Below are 25,630 nucleotides of genomic sequence, written 5' to 3'. Positions count from 1 at the left end.
TTTTCTTCTACAGAAACAAGCAGAAGAAGAACTTTCTTCAGGATTTCTGGGGAATTTCTGTTGGTGGAATCTCTGTGTTGTAGCTGCTAGAACAGTCCGTGTGAAGGCATGGATCCGGCACCAGCCGAGATGAACGCCATTCCCAATGGGAAAGGCCATGAAGCAGCTGAAGAGGCTCCCGCCACCACGCTCACGCCCACCAAAACCCAATCAGGAGACACGGCTCAGTGAGTGAACACTATCTTTTCACATTTATTTAATGTAAAAGTCTAGTTGGGTGTCACACAAGACATGTTTGGTGTCTGAATTCTTGCTCTTTAGTTCTGCATTGGAGCTACAAAGCTAATATAGCTAATAGGCTACATTAGCATAGCTAAAAACAATAGCAGCCTGAATTGTCTCCATGTTTATTAATGAAAGTGACTCTTAAGCCCTATCCAAATGGGATTAGTTTCTCAGGGGGACGCCTGTGAAAAAATTTTAACTCTTCCACTCGGTGATAAAACTCTTGCATCCAGACTGCAATTAAAAAAACAGGAGGACTAGTGAGTTTTTTAAGGCTTTCTTGGTCACATGACATCGGGTTCAGTAGCTCCTCCATTTCCACTCACTGTTGTGTTTTTACGTGGAACTTCATGGAAATGGAGCGTGCGAAGCAGTGGACAAATAGCTATTTTTATTAAACGCGATGAGACGAAACTCAGATGTCTGTCTGGACAGGACTAAAATTATCGGAGGTCCACGAAAAACGAGTTCAGCAAAAAAACAGTAGATAATTTCGTCTTGTAATTTACGTAGATGGATTCTGGATGAGAATAAAATTACAGAGGACCCCCCATAAAAGAGAAACTTACCCCAGGACCCCCTGTGAAACTAATACCATTTGAATAGGGCTTTTAATAAACACCTCTACCTCTAAAATAAGCTAAATTAACCCATTAGCTCCAGTGATAAACTGAAAAATAATAATAATAAATAAATAATAAATAAAAATAAACAGCTATCAAAAACCTATTAAAATAGTTTTCTTCCTGTTATTAATACCTGAATACTATTAACTTAGGGATTAAGTGTGTTAAATAGAGACTAAAAAAATCACTGTATGTGTTTTATGTGTCACATACAATTATAACATGTTTCTCATGTTATTTAGACCCATTATTAAGAAACACATATCATGGACAAATAGAATTAATTTAATTATAATATAATTAACCCTTTAAACCATGCATGTTGACCCACACTTAAAATAGGGGCCTTGAAATAGAACCCTGTGGCACTTCACCAAATCTGGTAAACAAAATAACTATCAAATAACACACAACAGCTCCCCCTCCCTCAGTATTAATAACTTAATATCATTAACCCCGGGATTTATGGGTTAATAGGAATTCCGATTTAAATATACACGGCACGCCCCTTTCAGTAAAAGGGTTTCAGTGGAGTTGGCACTGGCTTTCACACACGGGCCATTCATATTCAATACCATTTCTATTTTGAGGGGTCTTTGTCCACTTGCCATCGTAGCGTAGCTGTCCAGTGCTGTGATTAGTATGCCTGTAGGAGACTCCAGGGCCTGGCTGTGAGACACATACAGGAGAGAAACCGGTAAAGGGTGACCAAAAAATAAGAAAACACACTCAAAATGGCAACACTTTATTTAAAAGGTAACTACAAATGGTGCTTTATAACACATCCATAAGCACTGCATAATGTATTTAAATAAAGTAAAATAATATTTATTAATAGCTCATTCCTGTGCTCTAAACATGACATACGATTATAAAATTATAAATTATAAAATAAGTGAGAATGTAGCTGAGTATATTGAGTAGCAGTAAGACTGGCGAGTGACAGTCATATATCTAAATGGTAATAAATGAGATTAAAACAGTAAAACTACATGTAATTTTCTCAGGGGAGGAGCGATAAAGACATTCTTAATGGCCATCCTGTAAAATCATAAATTAGCTGCTGTAAAAGAGAAAATGCTTATTTATAATAAGCAGAATATTAGAAATGTAGTGCTATAGCATTGCCACACTATCCACCTTATTCTACCTTACCCACATTCAAACAATCAGTTCTTCGTTATTTGTATTAGAATATCCCATCAGTTCATATTAAATGGTTTATGTCATATCATATTTAAAGGGAAACGTCCTCAGCAGTAGCTACTTCAGACTGCACTGTTCATAAAATAGCTAGCTTAACTATGCTAAACCAGAATTTCAAAAGGCTATTATATATTAAATATATTTAAGCAAAATTCTCCTCATGTATTAATTACTTTGACTCTCTTTAGCTAGCTAAGCATATTGTATTACCATATACATAAGCCACACTGTTAAAGAACGTCTATTTTCTGGTCTGTTTCCATACATAAGGTGCGCCAAATTATAAAACGCCTAAAAAAAACCCCAACATTTTCTTTTAAAGTCAAATGAGTGTGTCTACACAGATTTTTTTCATGTTTATTTGTGTGAGAAAAAGCACTTCCATTTATTTACAATAAGCTATGATTTCCAATATTTTCAACAGCACGGTTAGCTATAGCGCTAGCCGTTGTTAGCAGCGCTTAGTGCTATTAAACAGCACTCGACAGCGCTACACTGAGGAACCCTGAGTAGTCTGGTAAGCCAGGGCACTATCAGCTAGTTGTTCGTCCCATGTAGCTTGTTTTTTTTTTACAAACAGTCTAATAGTACTATATACTTACATCTGAATGGTGAAAGAACTAGTGCTTAGCGCCCTTAGCGGCTAATGCTAATGCTGCTCCAGCCTTAGTGCTGGAGAAACTTCACTGAAACTCCTTTATTACGCTGTACTTCAGCGGAGTGGCTTTATTGCCTCTTACAACCTAACCTGACTAGTAGAATTCATACATAAGGTTATTATAAGGTGCACTGTCGATTAAAAAAAAGTAAAAGGATTTTAGGCTTGGTTTATAGTCTGAAACATATGCTACTTATTCTGTATGTCTATAATCGTTGTGCGTGTAACCTACTTTATATCAAAGGGTCAAACATGTCAACACACAAAATAAGGTGTATACCCACTGCACTGCTAGCTTTGTTAGCCTCGTTAGCCATTTTAGCATCTTAGCGTAGTTGAGTTAAGTACTGTAACTTTTACTCTGCGCAGTGTGTGAACGCCGCTCTGTGTTTGTGGTGTCTTGCAGCTAGCGTTACAGTGTCCAGCCTTGCCCTCTGAATAAGGTGAAATGTAATATGCGTCTGGCAGATGGCCTTGAATGTCACGTCACACGTCACGGCTCGTTGAACGCTGCGCACAAAGCACAAACCTCAAACCTCACGGCTTTTGTCGACAGGTCAAAGTCAGCGTGAAGTGTGCGTCGGATTGCGTTGCGTTGCGTGTGTGTGTATGCGTGTGTTTATTGGGGGGGTTTGCGAGAACATGTTAAGTGTACGCATGTTTGCAACATCCCACCCGTATCTCCCTGATTCAACACTGCTGCTAACCCTTGGCCCCGTCCCAGCATGCTGAGGTTTACCTGTGCAGAGAGAGAGAGCACGGTTCAGATAGACCGGACCCCTCACTCACGTGCCGCACAGAGAGCCAGCCTGTCTGCTCCACGTTCACTCAGATCTCCTGATTTGTGTTTTTCTTCTCCTGTGCTGTCGATGGATGCCCAACCGTCTGTCTGTGCGCTGCCTTGTAGGGAGCTCGTACCAAATAGTACAGAAAATGCCAGGTATGTAACCCCGGCTGATCAGACTCTGTGGTGCTTGTGATGCTTTAATGTGCTTTTGAATGTGTAGCATCTCATTGTGCATTGATTTTGGAATGCTGGATCAGCCATAACATTAAAACCACTGTGGGATGAATTGAATATTAGTGATAATCTGGTTCCATTGGCATCCAGTGATCATTAGTTACATACTGTACATTACATTACATTACATTACATTACATTACATTTGGAAGACACTTTTGTCCAAAGTGATTTACAATAGTGAAGTACAAAAGTAATAGAAGTTTAAAGGTTAAAACATCTTTAGACAGGGCTTAAAGGAGGTCGAAGGGAAATAAGGGGATAGAGGAGTGAAGGAGGGGAAGAAGGAAATGAGGTTAGAAGTAGTTTGTTAGAGGTGTTAAGAGAGTAAGTGCACTTTGAAGAGCTCTGTCTGTATTTATACTAGTGCATCTCAAAAAATTTGAATATCATTGAAAAATTACTTTATTTCAGTAATTCAGTTGAAAATGTGAAACTCATATATTATATAGATGTATTAAACACAGAGTAATCTATTTTAAGTGTTTATTTCTTTTATTGTTTATGATAATTATGGCTCTCAGCCAATGAAAACCCAAAAATCGGTGTCTCAGAAAATTAGAATATTATATAAGACCAACTGGTACTTTTGGCAGTGTGGGAAATGTTCCAAGTCCTGCTGGAAAATGAAATCCACATCTCTATAAAAGTTGTCAGTAGCAGAGGGAAGCATGAAAGATGCTGCAAGATCTTTCGGGAAAACTCAACCGCACTGACTTTGGGCTTGATAATAGAACACAGTGGATCAACACCAGCAGATGTTGCACATGTCTCTCCAAACCATCACTGATTGGTGGAAACTTCACACTAGACCTCGAGCAGTTTGGACTGTGTGTCTCTACACTGTTCCTCCAGACTCTGCTCCCTTGATGTACAAATAAAATGTAAAATTTACTGATGATCAGTGATGGTTTGGAGAGACATGTGCAACATCTGCTGGTGTTGGTCCACTGTGTTTTATTATCAAGTATGGTATTGGGACGCATGTTCATTCTGTTTTCTCCTGCTAATGAAGAGTTTAAAAAGACATACAATATAATAGGCAAGTGGTCTTAATGTTATGGCTGATCAGACTAGTTTCTCCTGTCATTCAGAATATTGAGATTTTTAAATGCATGTAAATGTTTCCCAAAAAGTCACAACCTTGATTTCCATTAATTAAAGGATGAACATTACATAAACATACATAATTTTGTGATTTTTGTGAAGATATCTTTATCATGCTCTCATTCATTTCTCCAAACACATTGTCGTGACCTTGCTGATGATCTGTATGTCCTGTGTGTCACTGTACATTACTACATTACATTGCATTACATTACATTTAATACAGTCAAAAGTCAAAAGTAATGTATTGTATCCATGTTTTATGTTATTATATTAAAATATAATTTGTTCATTGTTGTGTCTGCTGGGTATTTTTTTTAAATAATCAAACAAAATAAATTGCACTGAAATCTGAGATTCCACAATATTTTGAATTATGTACTTAAAAAAATTACTTAAAAAAATCAAATTAAAGTCAGATGGTCTGATTCTGAGGACAGAGTATTACTGACCCAGTTGTTATTTATCTGTGTTAGTCTCGTGCCTGTTATCAGTCCGTGCTCAAACAGACACTTTGAACACCCTGTGACCTTTCTGCTGACCTTCTGTTCCATGAGGCCTGTACAATTCCAGTAACTTAGTTGAGTACACATTATGTACACATGAAAGCCACATTGTAAAATGGATATTCTTGAATGTAGTGGAATGTTATTACTGTTACAATTCTGATTTTATCTGCTTTCTGATAACAAAAAAAATACATTTTATGTGCTTCTTTTATGATTGTTTAAATCTAGAAGAGATTCTTTAAAATGTTTCATAATTTTACGATGAACAAACCAATAGAAATGCTCTTAAATGAGAGTAAAAAGAAATCTAATATAACTTTAAACAAGGCTCCTTTATAAAGGGTTTATAAATAGTTTGTAAACATTTGAGGTTTAAGATAATTATTGTTATTATTTTTAAAGGAGATTATTATTATACTGTTAAACCTCAGATTCTAATAGATACTTGTCTTACTTTGTCTTTTCCATTATTTATCATTAACATTTCTGTTAATAACTTTATTTATTTAATATTAAATGATTAAACTGACCTTCTATATTATTTTATTAGATATGTTAAAAAGATTTTGTCACTTTTCCTTTTTCTATTTGTGTTATAAGTGCTATCTATCTATTTAGAGAAACTCAAATTATAGGCACTAAGTACTGGGCATTATTTATAAGAAAAAAATAAAATTATATTATATCGAAACAATTTAATATTTTTTTCCAACCTACTTGGCCTACCATATATTTTAAATGTAGCATTTGTTAAATATAAAAATATATTTTAATTTAGGTGTGCAGTTCCTCTTTTATAACAACAACGTTGACGTTAATGACGTTAAAACAAAATTTTCTTGTTGTCAGTTACTATAGTAACTAATAAAGTAACTTGTAATCCAAATTTCTTAATCCAAATAAGTTACTTTTCAAAGAAGAAATTAGTAAACAGATTACTTTTTAAAGGTAACTGTGCCACTATTACTGCTTGTGGCCCAACTAACCCTCCACAAAACCTTCCACAACCCACATGAAAATAAAATTGACTATTTAAAAACTAAACAAATTCAACATAACAATCAATGCAGACTATTAAATTGATTAATAAGCTTTTCTTAAGAAGCTTTTGCATTTATAAGAATTTGCATTTATTGTGAAAGACCCTGTTTTTACCCATGTTGGGGTAAATGTTGGTCATGTGACTGTTCTATCTGTACAATGCGAGACCAATCAACGAGCTTCATCTAAATACTGTATGTATAATATCATATAGCTTTAATATCAGTGAATCATCAGAAATCTGTGACGTGTTAGTATGTGTGTGTTTTAGTGTGTGTGTGTTTTAGTGTGTGTGTGTTTTAGTGTGTGTGTTTTAGTGTGTGGTTCACAGCCTGTTAAACCTGTTTAACCTTGTTAGCTGACTCATCCAGCTCATCGGATATTTCTTTAAAGATAAGAATCAGAAGTTTCCATGTTCATATTTTCGGGTCGTAATAAAAACAAATGATCATATTACCACAACTCAGGGTTTTTAATCTCTCATCAGCTGTGTGACCCTAACCTGAGTCACGAAACCTATTTTCTCCACACTTTGTTTGAAATCTAATTATTATTGTTAATTAAGTCTGTTTACTGTAATATTTAATATTTCTACTGTGAGTTAGGTGAACCTTTACTGCCACATATACTTTTGAGAGGGATGTTTCAGTTGAGTTTATTTTTGTTGACATTGGCAGCTTCTTTTCTATTGGCTGCTGACACCATCTTTTTGCAAATTGAGTGCACCCCCCAGTATCTGATGTTCACCGTTAGTGTGTAGTCACCCCCAAACAGGCTGAAGATAAACTTGTAGATCATACATCCAGAGAGTATTCACAGTGCTGTTCTTTTGTTTGGCACCTTTGGCAGCCATTACAGCCTCAGTCTTAAGCCCTATCCGGATGGGATTAGTTTCTCAGGGGGACGTCTGTGAAAAATATTTCACACTTCTACACACTTCTGATAAAACTCCTGCATCCGGACTGCAATTGAAAAAACAGGAGGACCAGTGAGTTTTTTAGGGCTTTCTCGGTCACATGACATCACGTTCAGTAGCTCCTCCATTTCCACTCGCTGTTGTGTTTTTACATGGATCTCCATGGAAACGTGCCCAATATGTAATTACAAATATGTAATAACAAATAGCTATTTTATGAAACACGAAGGTGATTAAACTTTTCTCAGAGAATGACTGAGAAAAACACGTACATGGTCAATCATAGAGGACAAGAATTAAAAAAAAAATGCAATTTTAACACTGTTAAATCCACTTTCTGTAAGTATATTTCCACTATCATCCCTCAAAAAACGATTTGAAGAACTGTAATAAAATATTTTATTTTTAACTCAAGTTTATTGAAGAAACGTTGCCTATAAGACAAACTCATACTCTCACATCAAACCTGCTGTATGTATTTAATGTTACTTGGTCTCTAAGCTGTTCTGTGTGTTTTCAGTCCCAACAGAGCTGCGGGAGATGCGGAGGCAAACCTGGCCGAAAGTTCAGAATTTCTCTCCAATGCTGACGACAAGAAAGCACCGCGCTTCACAGACGTGAGTCCAGAGGCTGTTATACACTGACATGCCAAAAGTCATGGGATAAACTGGTAGTTTGTAAACTGATCGCAAAATGTCATGGGTCTCTCTAAACTCTACTGGTGTTAATCTAATCTGAAGCTACATGAAGTTTGGAGGTGTGTAGTGATGAACTAATCTGAAGCTACATGAAGTTTGGAGGTGTGTAGTGATGAACTAATCTGAAGCTACATGAAGTTTGGAGGTGTGTAGTGATGAACTAATCTGAAGCTACATGAAGTTTGGAGGTGTGTAGTGATGAACTCTGAAGCTACATGAAGTTTGGAGTTGTGTAGTGATGAACTCTGAAGCTACATGAAGTTTGGAGTTGTGTAGTGATGAACTCTGAAGCTACATGAAGTTTGGAGTTGTGTAGTGATGAACTCTGAAGCTACATGAAGTTTGGGGGTGTGTAGTGATGAACTCTGAAGCTACATGAAGTTTGGAGTTGTGTAGTGATGAACTCTGAAGCTACATGAAGTTTGGGGGTGTGTAGTGATGATGAACTCTGAAGCTACATGAAGTTTGGAGGTGTGTAGTGATGAACTAATCTGAAGCTACATGAAGTTTGGAGGGGTGTAGTGATGAACTAATCTGAAGCTACATGAAGTTTGGAGGTGTGTAGTGATGAACTCTGAAGCTACATGAAGTTTGGAGGTGTGTAGTGATGAACTAATCTGAAGCTACATGAAGTTTGGAGGTGTGTAGTGATGATGAACTCTGTAGCTACATGAAGTTTGGAGGTGTGTAGTGAGGAACTCTGAAGCTACATGAAGTTTGGAGGTGTGTAGTGATGATGAACTCTGAAGCTGCATGAAGTTTGGGGGTGTGTAGTGATGATGAACTCTGAAGCTACATGAAGTTTGGAGGTGTGTAGTGATGAACTCTGACGCTACATGACTGGACTTGTTGCACAGGTGCTTCATCCTATCACTGTACCACAGTGCTGGAGTTCACTGAGCTCCTGAGAACCTGAGACACATTCATTCACTAATGTTTATAGAAGCAGTCCCAGCATGCTTAGCTGCTGCTTTTATTATTATACACCTGTTAGCACACCTGAGTTCAGTGATTTGAATGGGTGAGCGAATACATACATACAGAATAGTACTGTCCCATGACTTTTGCCATTGGTAACCTGTGGATCTCACAAACTTCCAAACTGTTTATGTATATTTTTAATGGAAAACTATATTTATTTGTACATTTGTTTGATTTTTATCTTCAGTTTGAGGGGAAAACCTCTTTTGGGATGTCTGTCTTTAACCTGGGAAATGCCATCATGGGCTCTGGAATTCTGGGACTGGCATACGCCATGGCGAACACCGGCATCGTCCTGTTTCTGTGAGTTATCACTCTCCATCCTTTCACTGTAACCCAGAAGTTGTTTAACATAAAATTGGATATTTCTAAAAAAATACTCAACTATTTTGAGTAAGTTGAAGATATTTGTGAGCACATGTACTGTACTATTCAAACTGAGATCTTTGAGTTGAACCAACTTATAATAACTGAGTTTAGTCTGTTCCCGTTAACAGCTTATTTTCTATTGGCTTCTGTCACAATCTATTTGCATACTGGGTGTGTCCAACAGTTTCTGACTTACACTCACCATCAGTGTGTAGTGATTCCCCCAGGGCTACTTTAGAAATAAATCAACTTCCCCTTTAGTTGTAATAATGTGATGTTTTAAATTATGCTAACTCAAGTTTTCATTTTCATTTACTTTCATTTTTTAAGGCAACCGGTTTCCTCAAGTTTTTGAAGTAAATTCAACTAAAAAATGTAATCAACCCGGCTTGCTTAAAAAAGTAAACTCAACTTGTCCGGTCTTACAGTATAATAAAAGTAAAAAAGTTAAATCAGCTTCCCCTTTAGTTGTAATAACTTGATGTTCTAAGTTATGCTAACTTAAGCTTTCATTAGCCATTACTTAACTTATTTAAGGCAACCAGTTTCCTCAATTTTTTTAAAAGTAAATTCAACTTATCAGAGCTTACAGTGTATATGCTTAATGCAGATTAATTAAAAACTGAATAGACAGATGGCTGCTTACCCACACATACATTTAAACAATCAGAATACTCTTCATCAGCCTGTTATTTTCAGACGGTGATGAGGAACGCTGTCTTGTTAGCGTGTGGATTATGATATAGTGTTGTTTGTTGTTTGTTACGGTCCTGATGATTCTAACGCTGCACAGATCGCTGGTTTTATTATTTATTAATTTTATTGCTCTGTCAGAGTGAACAGGGCTGGAGGCTGCGCTGCAGTTTAATATTCATAATAATAAACGAATGGTGAAGTGCTCTAATAAATATTGTAATAACACTGTTGCCGCTCTGCTATAGGGGCAATGCAATTATGTTGATGGAGCCTCATGAAGAAGCCTCTTCATCCTGGTCTTTATGGAGGCAATCCAGCTGCAACTGATTTATTTAGACTTTACTCAGACAAAAGTAATGGGACACATGCTCATTCAATCCTTCATTCATTTCTATTGAAATTAAAGGTATTAAAAAGGAGTTTATCCTGCTTTTGTTGGAGTAACTGTCTCTACTGTCCAACAAAAAGGCTAGATATTAGATTTTGGAGGAGCATTGCTGAAATGGTTTAGTTCCTCAACAGGTTCTTGAACATTAAATGAATTTAGCAAATGTAGGATTTCCAACTAGAGCCCTATTTTGGTGATTATTAACCGTGCACCATACTGCTTGATTTAGGGCATGTCAGTGTGTCTTTGCTATCGCAACGACGGGAAAAGCTTGAAACATGCAGATGCATTGTACTAGCAGGTATTTACAGCTCTGGAAAAAAAAAATTGAGACCACTTCAGTTTCTGAATCAGTTTCTCTGATTCTGCTATTTATAGGTTTATGTTTGAGTAAAATTAATATTGTTGTTTCATTCTTAAACTACAGACAACATTTCTCCCAAATTCCAAATAAAAATATTGTCATTTAGAGCATTTATTTGCAGAAAATGAGAAATGGCTGAAATAACAAAAAAAATATGCAGAGCTTTTAGACCTCAAATAATGCAAAGAAAACAAGTTCATATTCATAACGTTTTAAGAGTTCAGAAATCAATATTTGGTGGAATAACCCTGGTTTTTAATCACAGTTTTCATGCATCTTGGCATCATGTTCTCCTCCACCAGTCTTGCACACTGCTTTTGGATAACTTTATGCCTTAACTCCTGGTGCAAAAATTCAAGCAGTTCAGATCTTTATTATATTCTAGAGGTTTCTTAGTTAGGTAAAATCAAAGAAACTCATTATTTTAAGTTTTCTCTTATTTTTTTCCTGAGGTGTATATATATAGTGTATTTATAGAGTATCCAGAGTTTCCATTACATCAACTTTTCACAGACTCAGAAATTCAAAAATATTTGGCTTTCCACCACAGATAAGAATTTAGGCCACTTTTAGCTCATAGCCATACTTATTTTCCAAGAACTGTCACTGATTGGTCAAAATTTTCTTATCTGAAACTTTTTATTTGTCCAAAACAAATGTTGTGGACATTTCCAGAGAAAGCCAGCAAGGACAACCAAATGATTAGCGTGGAAACCCTGCTGAGCATCTGTGCTGACAATAAAATATCAAAAGACGTTGGACAGCTTCAAATAAACTAGGTATATTGGGAATTCAGCACCTGTCAAAACAAGGCTGATAAAATCTTGGTGGGGTGGTTGCTTCTGAAAATTTGATCTTCAATTTGATCATTTTTAGTGATATATTTATTAAATACTGGTAACAGACTATCAAGCTCAGGTATCAAAGCAGTGTTTTTAATTAGATTATGCAATATATTTGGTAACTTACAGTAACAGGGTTGCGAGTAACAGGGTTGCAAATCTAGGCTAAGTTGTGGTTTACCCCAGAAACAGATGCTAACTGTATAATTTAGCTATGTATACAAGATCAAGGACAAACATGGTTATATAAGTATATAAAGTAAATTTTGACTCTACTCATTATTAGTCTTACAATATGAGTAACAGGGTTGAGTTCACTGAGTGACACACACAACTTGGACAAACATATTTGGAAAAAAACTTGAAAAATGTTAGAGCACTTACTCTTGGTCTTGCCATGTGGGCAGAAAATGTCCTTGTGATGTCACTTCCTTTGTGCCAGTAGACAAATATTTTTAACTCTTTCTCTGCAGGTAAAATTCCTTATGGTAACAGGGTTGAGCGCATGTTGTGGGACACGACTTAATAGCATAAAAACTGTAACATGCAAAACAATGTAGACCAAAGCAGTTGTTTTCATAAGTAAAGGAGATGCATATCAACAATATACAAGAGGAAGTCATTTATTTAGAGCTTATTTTAATTGTTAAATTTGCCAAATGAGTTGGTCACCCAATGTGTGGGACAAGAGAAAACGGCCATTTTTTGAGGTGGTCCAAATATATTCGGTCTTTTGAATAATAGCTAAGGAGCTTATTTTTCCACCAAATTTTACAGTTTGTCTTATAACAAGTACATTTTTCACAAAAAATAGTCATTTAGATATTTTGGATATGTACATTTGAAATTTAAGTGGTGGGACAGGAAATGTACCAAAATCCTGGAATGTCCCCCATACTCATACAGTGTAGTCTCAGAATGTAGTTCCTCAAAATCTTGAAATTAAAGCAGCAGTCCTAAAGATTTTTATTTAAATTTGAAAGCAGTAGTCAGGAATGGACAACATGTTCATTGACAACATTTTTGTCATTCAGAGCATATATTTTCAGAAAATGAGAAATTTCTGACATAACAAAAAAAGATTTAGTGCTTTCAGACCTCAAATAATGCAAAAAGTTATCATTCATCTTTTCAGTTTGGTAAAATCAAAGAAACTCATCATTTTTAAGTGGTCTTTTATTTTTTTCCAGAGCTGTATAGTGTTTCTGCTATGTTCTGAAAGCGTGTTAGTTCTGTGCTGGTAGTGTAAAAAGGCTGAGCCTCCTGTGGTGTTTTCACTACAGCGCTGGTATAATCTACAGCGTGATTATAATGTCACGAGAAGGAGCTCACCACACAGTGCAGGATTAGAATGAAGAGGTTATATAACCGCACACTGGGGCTGCCCTACAATCACAGAATTTTAATTACATTGTAATTCATCATGTTTGATCAAATCCACGGGTTGTTTCTGGTGTACTAGAGTCCCACACTGTGTTTTACCTCACTGCGGTTTACTGCTGTAGTGCAGCGATTCAAAGGTTTGCTGGGAGAGTTGGGATGGAGGAAACATCTACTGAGCATTTACAGCATTTATCAAAGGGATTGAAAACATTTAAAAAGAAATTTAAAATAATAAGGAATAAAATAGTAAAAAAAATATTAAATCAACATTTTAAAATGTATGAATACAATATATATGTAAAATTGAAAATAAATTGTAAAAAAATATTTTTTAATAAAATATACAATAAATAAAAAGATAGTAAAAATAAAGTAAAATGATAAGAAAGATAAGAAATGATAAAATGAATAATAATGAACTACTAAAAAATATAAATAAAAGAATTAAACATTAGAATAAAAAAATAAAAGTATTAATAAATAAATAGAAAAAAAATAAAATATATTGAAAATTAAAATAATAAGAAAAAGATGAACTGATTAAAAAATATGATAAGACAACTGAAGTCTGAAATGTCATTTTATTGTATATATATATATATTTTTTTAAATGTTCGGAAATTAAAATAAACACGCTACTGTTGTAAAAAATGGGTTTATTGTATTATTAGTTTTAAAAGAAATAGTAAATATTATTTAATATAATTATATACAACTTATAACAAAAAAAAACAACAAAAAAAACAGTTTTTGAAGGTATTTGAAGGTTCAGACTTTATAGAGTTAAAAATATATTTGGTTTAAATTCTCAGGTTTTACTGAAACGAGCCTTTCAGCTTTATTGATCAGAGAACTAAAGGCCGTGACCCTCAGATCTGGTCGAGTGCTGCTGCTGCTGCTGCTGCTGGGATTTAATGTGATTATACTGTAGTTTAGTAAATACCTGAGTTCACTGGGAGCGTTTACCCAAAGTGACTCATAGTTTCCAGCTTTACTGGAACACGAGGTTCTTCAAAGCAAGCGTTCCTCGTGAAAGTATGGAACCAGCAGCTCACTTCCACACCAGCACTCGCACCCCGACCCTCCTGACTTCAGGCATTTGGGTCAAGACGTGCTCTAGAATGCGTCCTGCAGGCAGTAAGCCACCGCTAATTCTGCTTTTATTAGGAAATTCACATGGCTGCTGGGATTTGTGTGTTTTTCCAACTGACCTTGAGCAGAATTACACAAACTGTACCAGCCGGCCACGTTCGGGGCGCTGTATCCGTGCCAGCTTGCGTAATCCGGAAGGTACCGGCCTGCTTACGCTGTTTTGGTTAAAGGTAATCTTTGTAATTTTGTAATAACACATGATCGACTAGAAAAAACAGAGAGAAAAGGTCAAATATGCATTGTATGTTTATGTTTGCCCATATATACCTGTATATACAGCTCTGTAAAACAATAAGAGACCACTTAAAATGATGAGTTTCTGTGATTTTATTAAATTGAAAACCTCTGGAATATAATCAAGAGGAAGATGGATGATTACAAGCCATCAAACCACCAAACTGAACTGCTTGAATTTTTGCACCAGGAGTAAAGCAGCATAAAGTTATCCAAAAGCAGTGTGTAAGACTGGTGGAGGAGAACATACAAAATTTTGTATTTTGTAATATATTGAGCTCTACAACTTTTTTGTTATTTCAGCCATTTCTCATTTTCTGCTAATAAATGCTCTAAATAACAATATTTTAATTTGGAATTTGGGAGAAATGTTGTCTGTAGTTTATAGAATAAAACAACAATGTTCATTTTGCTCAAACATAAACCTATAAATAGCAAAATCAAAGAAACTGATAAAAAAAAACAAAATCCTTGAATCTCTACTTTTGCTTTATTCACTTACAGAAAAATAAAATCTAAGCTTACAGTTGTTTTTTTTCTACACTGTGTCCAAATTTCTTGATAAGCTGACCAGTAAAAATGCTGCAAAATGACTTGAAATTGACTTTTATCCTGTTTCCCCCCCATTTTTTAATGGCCAATTACACAACCCACTCATCAGGACTTAACCCTAACCCTATCACTAGTATTCTTGCATGTGGATTGTATCCTAAAAGATAGACCCCCTCACCCTGTTTCTTTTCTTATTTATTTCTGAAATAAAACAGTATCCTGTGACTTTTGACTTTCCCTGTACAACATTTGGATAAGTGTAAATTATTTATAAACGGGATTACAAGTTTCTTTGCTTTAAATCATAAAAAAACACTCTAATACTTACTTATAATATAAGTAATAATACATTATAATATAATCTGCAGACTTTTTATTTGTATTACAGGTAAATTATAATTCTTACACAATTTCAGAATGCACTTATTACAACTTGTTATAACTTCAGCTGTTAATATTGTTAATATGTTTTGTAATTCCTGACAAATCTGTATTATAAACAGTTATGAATCTGTGGTTCTGTGGAGATCTGCAGGCAGAGATTGGCGGCCCCTTTAAACGCAGCATTGCCTGATAGCGTCCTCTCACTCAAATTATTTATTTCCTGCAGAACTGAAACACCAGATTATCTCTAATATTAATCCACAGCAGATTTTTCCTGGATATCTAAATTTAACTTCAGCTAAAAAAAAGAATCTGCAGCGTGCGTTTCAGAGCATTATCTGTGCAAAAAAAAATGCTGAATAATTGCATCTTTTAGAGTGGATACATAATAATTCATAATGGATATTGGATAATTCATTATAACGGATTTACACAATAACTCACAGCAGATACTGAACAATTCAGATACGATACTCAATAATTCATAATAGTTAGTTAATAAATAACTAAATAGTAATTACTGCATATAACAGTGTAGAGAATATGTTTAGAGTTACTGAATGATTCATAGCGGATTTGTAGCGGATACTGAATAATTTATAGCAGCTACTGAATGTTTATGGTAATTACTAAATATTTCACAGTAGTATCTAAGTAATTAATTGTGTATACTAAATATTTCACAGTAGTATCTAAGTAATTAATTGTGGATACTGAATATTTCACAGTAGTATCTAAGTAATTAATTGTGGATACTGAGTATTTCACAGTAGTATCTAAGTAATTAATTGTGGATACTGAGTATTTCACAGTAGTATCTAAGTAATTAATTGTGGATACTGAATATTTCACAGTAGTATCTAAGTAATTAATTGTGGATACTGAGTATTTCACAGTAGTATCTAAGTAATTAATTGTGGATACTGAGTATTTCACAGTAGTATCTAAGTAATTAATTGTGGATACTGAATATTTCACAGTAGTATCTAAGTAATTAATTGTGGATACTGAGTATTTCACAGTAGTATCTAAGTAATTAATTGTGGATACTGAATATTTCACAGTAGTATCTAAGTAATTAATTGTGGATACTGAATATTTCACAGTAGTATCTAAGTAATTCATAGTGGATACTCAATAATTCACAGTTGTATCTAAATAACTAATTGTGGATACTGAATATGTCACAGTAGTATCTAAGTAATTAATTGTGGATACTAAATATTTCAAAGTAGTATTTAAGTAATTAATTGTGGATACTGAATATTTCACAGTAGTATCTAAGTAATTAATTGTGGATACTGAATATGTCAAAGTAGTATTTAAGTAATTAATTGTGTATACTAAATATTTCACAGTAGTATCTAAGTAATTAATTGTGGATACTGAATATTTCACAGTAGTATCTAAATAACTAATTGTGGGTACTGAATATTTCACAGTAGTATCTAAATAACTAATTGTGGGTACTGAATATTTCACAGTAGTATCTAAGTAATTAATTGTGGATACTGAGTATTTCACAGTAGTATCTAAGTAATTAATTGTGGATACTGAATATTTCACAGTAGTATCTAAGTAATTAATTGTGGATACTGAGTATTTCACAGTAGTATTTAAGTAATTAATTGTGTATACTGAATATGTCAAAGTAGTATTTAAGTAATTAATTGTGTATACTAAATATTTCACAGTAGTATCTAAGTAATTAATTGTGGATACTGAATATTTCACAGTAGTATCTAAATAACTAATTGTGGGTACTGAATATTTCACAGTAGTATCTAAGTAATTAATTGTGGATACTGAATATTTCACAGTAGTATCTAAATAACTAATTGTGGGTACTGAATATTTCACAGTAGTATCTAAGTAATTAATTGTGGATACTGAATATTTCACAGTAGTATCTAAGTAATTAATTGTGGATACTAAATATTTCAAAGTAGTATTTAAGTAATTAATTGTGGATACTGAATATTTCACAGTAGTATCTAAATAATTAATTGTGGATACTCAATAATTCACAGTTGTATCTAAACGCCCGGCGGGGGGAGGCTTTCCTTGGCATTTCACTGATCTGGGGGCGTCCTGAATTATTCAGGGCCAGGATGGTGTTTGTTACTGATTGGCACGAAGATAAAGGGTGAGAAAAGCATGTAGAGGAGGTATGAAAAAAGACAAGAAAAAAGAAGCGAGAGCGAAAATAAGGGGTGAGGAATAAGGAGATGTTTGGGCACTGTTTTCTGAGCTTTTTTCGGCAGTGTGTGTGTGTGTGTGTGTGTGTGTGTGTTTGGCTTCGTGTGTCAGGCTGAATCTAAGCAGTCTTCCCCAGAGGCAACAGGGGACCTACATACAGCATTACTGAACCACAGGCACAATAAATACACTCCCAAATATACAATTCCACACTGCATATTAGGGGTGTGCGATATGGCTCTAAAATAATATCACGATATTTCAGGGTATTTTTGCGATAACGATATACTTGGCGATATAGGAAAACTAAAATAATTAATTCATTTCAGGAATATAGTATAATAGTATAACAGTATAATCATAATGTGGCAAAATAAATAATATAGCATAAAATAATATAATGCAGCAAATAATATTGCAGAATATTTAGTGCATGCATATAAACTGCAAACTAAACCAATTATACAATAAATACACCTAAAGCTTCACAGTAAATAATGGACTACTTTTAAGACAGAACAGCCCTATTATCACAATATGGATTTTTAATATCATTATATTTCTGTGTCACAATATATACAATATAATATTGCCCACCCCTACTGTATATGCACACTGTCTGCTCATAACACCTTTATACCAATTAAACCGTGCTGTAGTTTCTGCTATGGAGGAGTTTTAAATATGGAATTTTAATTTTAATGCATGCTTAGGTTATAAAATCATATCCCAAGCTGTGAGCATCCCAAGGAGAACTGTCCAATGCATCATCCTAAAAATAGAAAAAGTATTCCACACCTATAAACCTACCAAGTCATGACCATTCACACAAAGTGAAAGATCGAGGAGGAAGAGCGCTGGTTAGATAAGCAGCCAAGAGGCCCATGGTCACTCTGGAGGAGCTGCAGAGATCCACAACTCTATGTATACAGGACAACTATCAAAAGTCATGCACTCCACAAATACAGTCATATGAAAAAGTTTGGGCACCGCTATTAATCTTAATCATTTTTAATTCTAAATATGTGGGTGTTTGCAACAGCCATTTCAGTTTGATATATCTAATAACTGAAGCAGAAAAAAGACGGAAAGAAAAGAAAAACGTGAGAGAGCGAGGGTGAAGTCGGGGTGAGAGACGTGCCTGGCAGAAAGTGAGTCTGAGTTCTGCTGAAGTCACCGATCTGTAACTAAATAAAGTAAGAGGGAGAGAGAGAGAGAGAGAGAAAGAGACAATGTGAGAGAGAGACACATAAAGCAAGAGAGAGACAGACAGATAGACATAGGACAAGAGAGAGAGATGGAGAAAGAAAGAGAGAGAGAAACAGTGTAAGACAGAGAGACATAGACCAAGATAGAGAGAGATAAACATTGTGAGAGATAGAGAGCAAGAGAGAGTGTGAGAGAGACAGACACATATAGCAAGAGAGAGGCAGACAGATAGACATAGGGCAAGTGAGAGAGAGCAAGAAAGAGAGAGAGACAGAAAAATTGTGAGAGAGAGATAGAGAGCAAGAGAGAGACAGAGAAACGGTGTGAGAGAGAGACACATATAGTGAGACAAAGAGAGACTAACAGTGTAATAGAAATAGAGGAAGAAATATTGTGTGAGAGACAGAAACAGAGCTAGAGAGATAGAGTGAGAGATGGTGTGAATGGTGTGATAGAGATTTTGAAGAGCAATTTGTGGGGAAGAGAGACACATCTGTACCAGCACTGGGTGCAACTTAGAGGGGAGAGAGAGAGAGATAGAGAGAGACAATGTGAGAGAGATGCACATAGAGCAAGAGAGAGACAGACAGAAAGACATAGGGCGAGAGAGAGAGAGAGAGAGAGATAGAGAGAAACAGTGTGAGAGTGACAGACATATAGAGCAAGAGAGAGACATACAGATAGACATAGGGTGAAAGTGAGAGAGAGAGAGATAGAGAGAGACAATGTGAGAGACATGCACATAGAGCAAGAGAGAGACAGACAGATAGACATAGGGCGAGAGAGAGAGAGAGAGAGAGAGAGAGAGAGAGATAGAGAGAAACAGTGTGAGAGTGACAGACTTATAGAGCAAGAGAGAGACAGACAGATAGACATAGGGCGAGAGTGAGAGAGCGAAAGAGAGACAGAGAAACAGTGTGTGAGAGAGAGAGAGAGACAGAGATAGAGAGCAAGACAGAGAGAGAGGTGTGAGAAAGACAGAGAGATAGGCCATTCGTGGGGAAGAGAGACCTTCTGTTAGAGTGTGAGACAGAGAGAGACAGACAGTGAGAGAGAGAGTGTGAACTTCTGAACAGGATCATGGTTCCTCAGCGCTGCTGTGTGTCCAGATGTGGGCAGCTGGAGGCTGGTGTGGTATTTTGGGGAGATGGAGGAGCTCCTCCACACTGAGGCCCTGACCTCAGCCTGCTGGACTTTCCTTTAATAGAAATTTGTTAGATGCTTTTCCTAACACTCTATTTTTACTGCATTAAAGTCTTAGTCACTTACAGCGTGTTAAAATTATCTGTCATGATATGAGTGACAGAAACTACAGTGGAAGTATTTACACCAGATAAAGTTACAGCTCAATGATGTTAAATCAGGTGAGCTGGTGATGGAATAGAACTAATGCAGTCAAAATAAACACAAAACTAGTTTTTTATCATCATTTTACCAAGTGTGGTCTTAACTTCCTGCCATAAATCACACTTTTTACTGATCGTGATGTATTATTGTTTTTTTTCAGTATCTAGCGATGTAAACATGTCATTGTTACTGCTAAATTCAGTATATGTGTATATATATATATATATATATATATATATATATATATTAATGGCAAAAATAACCATAATAAAAAAAAACAATATTAACAGAAATAATATTAATATTAATATTAGAGATCACAAACTGCACTTTTTCCACCTTAAACCAGAGAGGGGGGGCGGAGCCTTTTAATGAGCGATATATATATATATATATATATATATATATATATATATATATATATATATATATATATATATATATATTTATATATATATACTTTTTATTTATATTAAAATATGGATTAAATAACACTCACTCTGTTAAATTTAAATGCTTAGTGATTAAACGTTTCTGTGTAAAAATAATGTTTTGAACAGAGAAATCTGATATAAATGCTAAGATTTCTGGGTGCTGACCTCAGCTCTCACCCAGAACCCCCTGCTGTCTCCTTGGTCCAAACACTGAACCACAGGATAAAAATCAGAGAGAAACTACAGATTGTGTGATTATTTCGTTTTTATTAATTGTTTTCAATTTACTATAGTGTACGATGTTTACTTTTTATTTTATTTAAACTTATCCACTGTATAATAATAAAAATGCTTGTGTTTTTTTACTGTATTTATGTCTACCTGCGTCTGTTCTAAAGGGAACTGATGTTTTTTATAGTAAAACTGTAGCTTTATTGTGCTGGAGAGGTGTTTCAGTGTGAGATAATGAGATAATTATGTTTTTATTTAGCTCTTTGCTGACTCTGTGGAGATAATTATGTTTATTTGTATCTTTTTATATCCTAGAATCGTCAAATTATGCCTTTATTTTGTGTTTCTTGTCTACTACAGACTCATTTTTATGATGCTTGATGAGTTATGAGTGATTAAATGAATGTGTGTGTGTGTGTGTGTGTGTGTGTGTGTGTCAGCAGGAATGTTTTTAATTATACTGTATCACTGACATTAACTTGTCTTGTCTGTTTGGTTTTTGTCCTGTTGTGTCTCAGGTTTCTCCTCACAGCCGTGGCGTGTCTCTCAGCTTACTCCATCCACTTGCTGCTCAAATCCTCAGGCATTGTTGGTGAGTCACGTGCATGCATGACACCTGGTCATAGTGAAAGAGTAGGTGATCGCTGGTCGAATCCTTGTCATGCAGCTTGCCATCAGCTGCCGGAGCCCTGAGAGAGCACATTTGGCCTTGCTCTCTCTGGGTGGGTACAGTAGATGGCTCTCTTTCCCCTCATCACTCCTAAGGGTGATGGTGATCAGCACAAGGCTGCATCTGTGAGCTGATGTATCAAAACTGATTTTACCAAATTGAAAACCTCTGGAATATAATCAAGAGGAAGATGGATGATCACAAGCCATCAAACCAAGCTGAACTGCTGGAAGTTTTGCACCAGGAGTAAAGCAGCATTAAGTTATCCAAAAGCAGTGTGTAAGACTGGTGGAGGAGAACATGATGCCAAGATGCATGAAAACTGTGATTAAAAACCAGGGTTATTCCACCAAATATTGATTTCTGAACTCTTAAAACTTCATGAATATGAACTTGCTTGTTTCTTTGCATTATTTGAAATCTTTTTTGTTATTCCAGTCATTTCTCATTTTCTGTAAATAAATGCTCTAAATTACAATATTTTTATTTGGAATTTGGGGGAAATGTTGTCTGTAGTTTATAGAATTAATTAAATTAAAATTAATTTATTCAAACATATACCTATAAATAGCAAAATCAGAGAAACTGATTCAGAAATGGAAGTAGCTGAATGGGTGGGACAACTTTACAGTATAAATACTTACAAAAAACATCTGTTTAAAGTGATAAAAGTGATAAAACTGTAAAACGTTCATCATTATCATGATTATTTTCATTATTACTATCAATTCATCCCACAGTAATGATGTCAGGATGAGATGGGCAGACACAGTGTGTGATGCAGTGCACACAGGCTGCTATTTTTAGCCTTTTGCTCCTGCATTAATATGCTGCCATCTAAAAGGACAACTAAAATCTGTCCCAGGGGTCCAGAGGGGCACACAGAGTGTGAGCGATCTGTCCATTCGGCTAACGTTGTTAGCGTGATGGCTTTCTACAGTCTACAGTATTTCTCTATTACCTGCTGACCTCATGATTCATCCAATCTTTCTCTCTGATTAGCTTATCTATGAACAGCCACCTTTACTCGCATCATTGGGCTGTTTGCAGTAGAACTTAAACTACAATATATGTTAAAAATGATAAGTTTCTTTGATTTTACCAAATTGAAATCCTCTGCAATATAATCAAGAGGAAGAAGGATGATCAAAAGCCATAAAACCAAACTGAACTGCTTGAATTTTTGCACCAGGAGTAAAGCAGCATAAAGTTATCCAAAAGCAGTATATAAGACTGGTGGAGGAGAACAAGCCAAGATGCATGAAAACTGTGATTAAAAACCAGGGTTATTCCACCGAATATTGATCTCTGAACTCTTAAAACTTTATGAATATGAACTTGTTTTTTTTGCATTATTGCAAAAGTTCTGCATCTTCAAGCCATTTCTCATTTTCTTGCAAATAGATGCTCTAAATGAAGGACAGTATGTGATAATTCAGACCTGCATAGAGTTGTGCTAACTGTTGTATATATTATATGCATATGCATTAGCCTCATAGCTCCAGTTCAGTCGTCCCAAGTCTCTAGAAGGAGTGTCCCAAGAGTGAGCTCCCCTTGTGTGCATATTCATTAAGAGCATGCAAAACAGAGAGGGTTCTGATTGGCCTGTTCTCTGCAATGAGTCTGTGAGTTAGCCAATCAGTTTTAAGTGTGGGCGAGCAGTGTTTTTTTTCCCTTCTGAATGGGATGCATTCAAGAGCATCATGGCTCCCATCAAAGCTCATTTCACCTCAGACTACTCTAAAGTATATCCATGTCTGGTAAAAGAAATAAGCAATGAAAGTCTTGTCGCTGCCCAGGGGGGACTAAATGATTGCAAAAGGCATGTTGAGGTGAATTTGATTTCTTGCTTATTAATGCTGTGTGTGTTCTTTAGGAATCAGGGCTTATGAGCAGCTGGGATATCGGGCCTTCGGAACACCGGGAAAAATGGCGGCGGGAATCGCAATCACACTGCAGAATATTGGAGGTGAGACTGCAAAATCACACACAGGGTGTCACAGGGGAGCTGCTCACAATACACAATGTAGAGCAATAACACTGACAAGGGCAATGCATGCACGCACACACTCACACACACACACACACACACACGCAGCCTTTTGAAGAGCGATTTTATCTAAAGTGCTGAAGATAAACAGTAAAAGAGTGAGGCCTTTCATCATTCAGATGGCCTTCATTTATCCTCTCGCTCCTCTCGTCTAGGTATTCTCTCTCTCTCATTTTATTAAATATTTTATGACAAAATAAAAGTCCTGTACCATTATCAAATAAAATAATAGTATAGTGTATTTATTAGATCAGATAATTCAGATCAATCTTTACTTTTTGGTTGGCTTTGTTACCACAACCTGTTTGGCCTTCACTATGTTGCTTCCTTATATTAGTAATTTATGATTTATTTATTTTTTTTTGTTTGTTTTCACGTTTTCTATAGATTTAATTCTTGTCATTTTATGTAATATATTTTTACCTCAGATTTTACTTTGTGTTTGGATATTCAAACCATCAATCATTTAAAATAGGAATGCACAGTGATTTTTATATATTTATTTATTATTTATTATTTAAGATGCTTCTAATCTCACCTGCTATACCTATATATTTAGACACTTATACTAGAGTTGCTATGTCCATAAATTTGACTCCAAGACTTTAAGATCAATTTTTTGGTTAGTCAAATGTTACAGGAATGTTTAAAAATGTACAATTTTGGTTCTTACAACATTCAATCTGTAAAGGACTTTCCTAGAACATTTTAATTACAATTATATGTTTGTTCTTACATTTATATAGACATATATATTAAAAGCTGATGTCCGTAAGTTTGGGGATTTAGGGGTTTACGGCCCTCTCTGGTGAGAAAGGGTAATTGTACAGAGCATACGGAAGAATCATTTTAAATGGGAGGGTGTGATGCGGTCTCCTTTAAGAGCGGATGAATCCGATTCCAGGTTATGTTCAGTCAGAGAAAAAGAGAAAGAGAGAGAGAGAGAGAGAGAGAGAGAGGGCTTAGTCAGAAACTTCACTCCTTTGTTTCTTTGATTTTACTATGAGTGAATGAGCTACTGAGCTCTGAGTTTCCCCTTCTGAAGTCTCCATTGCTCCACCAGCCACTCGCATTCAGTAAAACTGAGCCGGATCCTCTTTTAGAGGCTGAACGTGTGACGTAAGTGCGTGAAGAGGCGTGACGTGGGCAGAGGAGGAAAAAGAGACCCAACACCCCAGTTTTTAGAATTAATATATTATCAGGCTTAGCAGGGAGGGTCGTTCCAGAACACTGTTACCATTATACAAAATTTTATCCATATTCTTCTTTTCCACTCAGAAATGCTTCTGCTTTCAGTTTAGATACAAATTAATACAAACTGCCACTTAACATACATATTATGATGCATTTGATTTTGGTCATACTGGTCAAATAGCTTGTTAATGCTTGTAGACCAGCTAAACCATTATCGTAACCTGTGCTGGTTAAACTAAGCTAAGCTAAGCTTAAGCAAGGTTGCCATATCTTTTCTCTCTGTACCACTACTGCTGTTCTATACAGAACCTGTTGTTTGAGGTTTAACAGCTGGCCCAGTTTCTTTGATAAACTCTTTTCATGTCTGAATTGTTTCTGAGAAGTCGAGACAATCTCAAAGAAGTGGGTTTTCTCTCTTATCAAAGGGAGAAATCCCACCGCAGAAGCCGCACTTGTCTGTGTGAACATCAGCGTCTCCTGAGTTACTGTTTTTATTTCTGTTGTTATTTTGTCTTTCCTTCAATTGTTCTTTTAAGGAACTTTATCAGCGGTTTAATCCACAATGAGATGAAACGGCTCGCAGCTGCGGTGGGATTTGTTTGTGTTTGGGGGGATAAATATAGAACTGTGATTCTCTTTATAGTCACATTTGCTTCCAGCATAATAATCATAATCCCTTGACACTGCAGATTGGAGACTTTCCTCTATGTATTTGTATATAGGGTCCAAATGCTCATTACTGATCTTAAATAGTTGGGACCACCACAGAGCAGCTATTAATATTATTATTTGGTTGTTGGGTCATTATTATTCTCAGCACTTCAGTGATAAGCATGGTATCGGGGTGTTAATAGAGTGTGTTTTGTGCTGGTGGTACAGTGAGT

The 25,630-nt window shown here is 35.6% G+C and overlaps 1 protein-coding gene across 3 annotated transcripts in view; it reads left to right on the top strand.

The window, feature by feature from the left end:
• Nucleotides 1–25,630, top strand: part of slc38a3a (solute carrier family 38 member 3a) — an 88,522-nt gene that overhangs the window by 38,889 nt on the left and 24,003 nt on the right. The window contains exons 2-7 of one of the 3 annotated variants that reach the window (XM_049471590.1): nucleotides 14–227; nucleotides 3,683–3,715; nucleotides 7,890–7,986; nucleotides 9,236–9,351; nucleotides 21,351–21,424; nucleotides 23,379–23,471. In XM_049471590.1, the coding sequence (XP_049327547.1) occupies nucleotides 109–227; nucleotides 3,683–3,715; nucleotides 7,890–7,986; nucleotides 9,236–9,351; nucleotides 21,351–21,424; nucleotides 23,379–23,471 (532 nt within the window). In that variant the 5' untranslated portion in view covers nucleotides 14–108. Of the gene's footprint in view, nucleotides 1–13; nucleotides 228–3,400; nucleotides 3,716–7,889; nucleotides 7,987–9,235; nucleotides 9,352–21,350; nucleotides 21,425–23,378; nucleotides 23,472–25,630 lie in introns of those variants that run through there. The other 2 variants (XM_049471591.1, XM_049471589.1) reach the window with 2 other exon arrangements.

The sequence above is a fragment of the Astyanax mexicanus genome, chromosome 24 (genome assembly GCF_023375975.1).
Source record: "Astyanax mexicanus isolate ESR-SI-001 chromosome 24, AstMex3_surface, whole genome shotgun sequence".
In the NCBI taxonomy this organism is placed as follows: Eukaryota; Metazoa; Chordata; class Actinopteri; order Characiformes; family Acestrorhamphidae; genus Astyanax; species Astyanax mexicanus.
The sequence above is the reverse complement of the archived record's forward strand: the minus strand, read 5'-3'. Positions and strand labels throughout refer to the sequence as shown.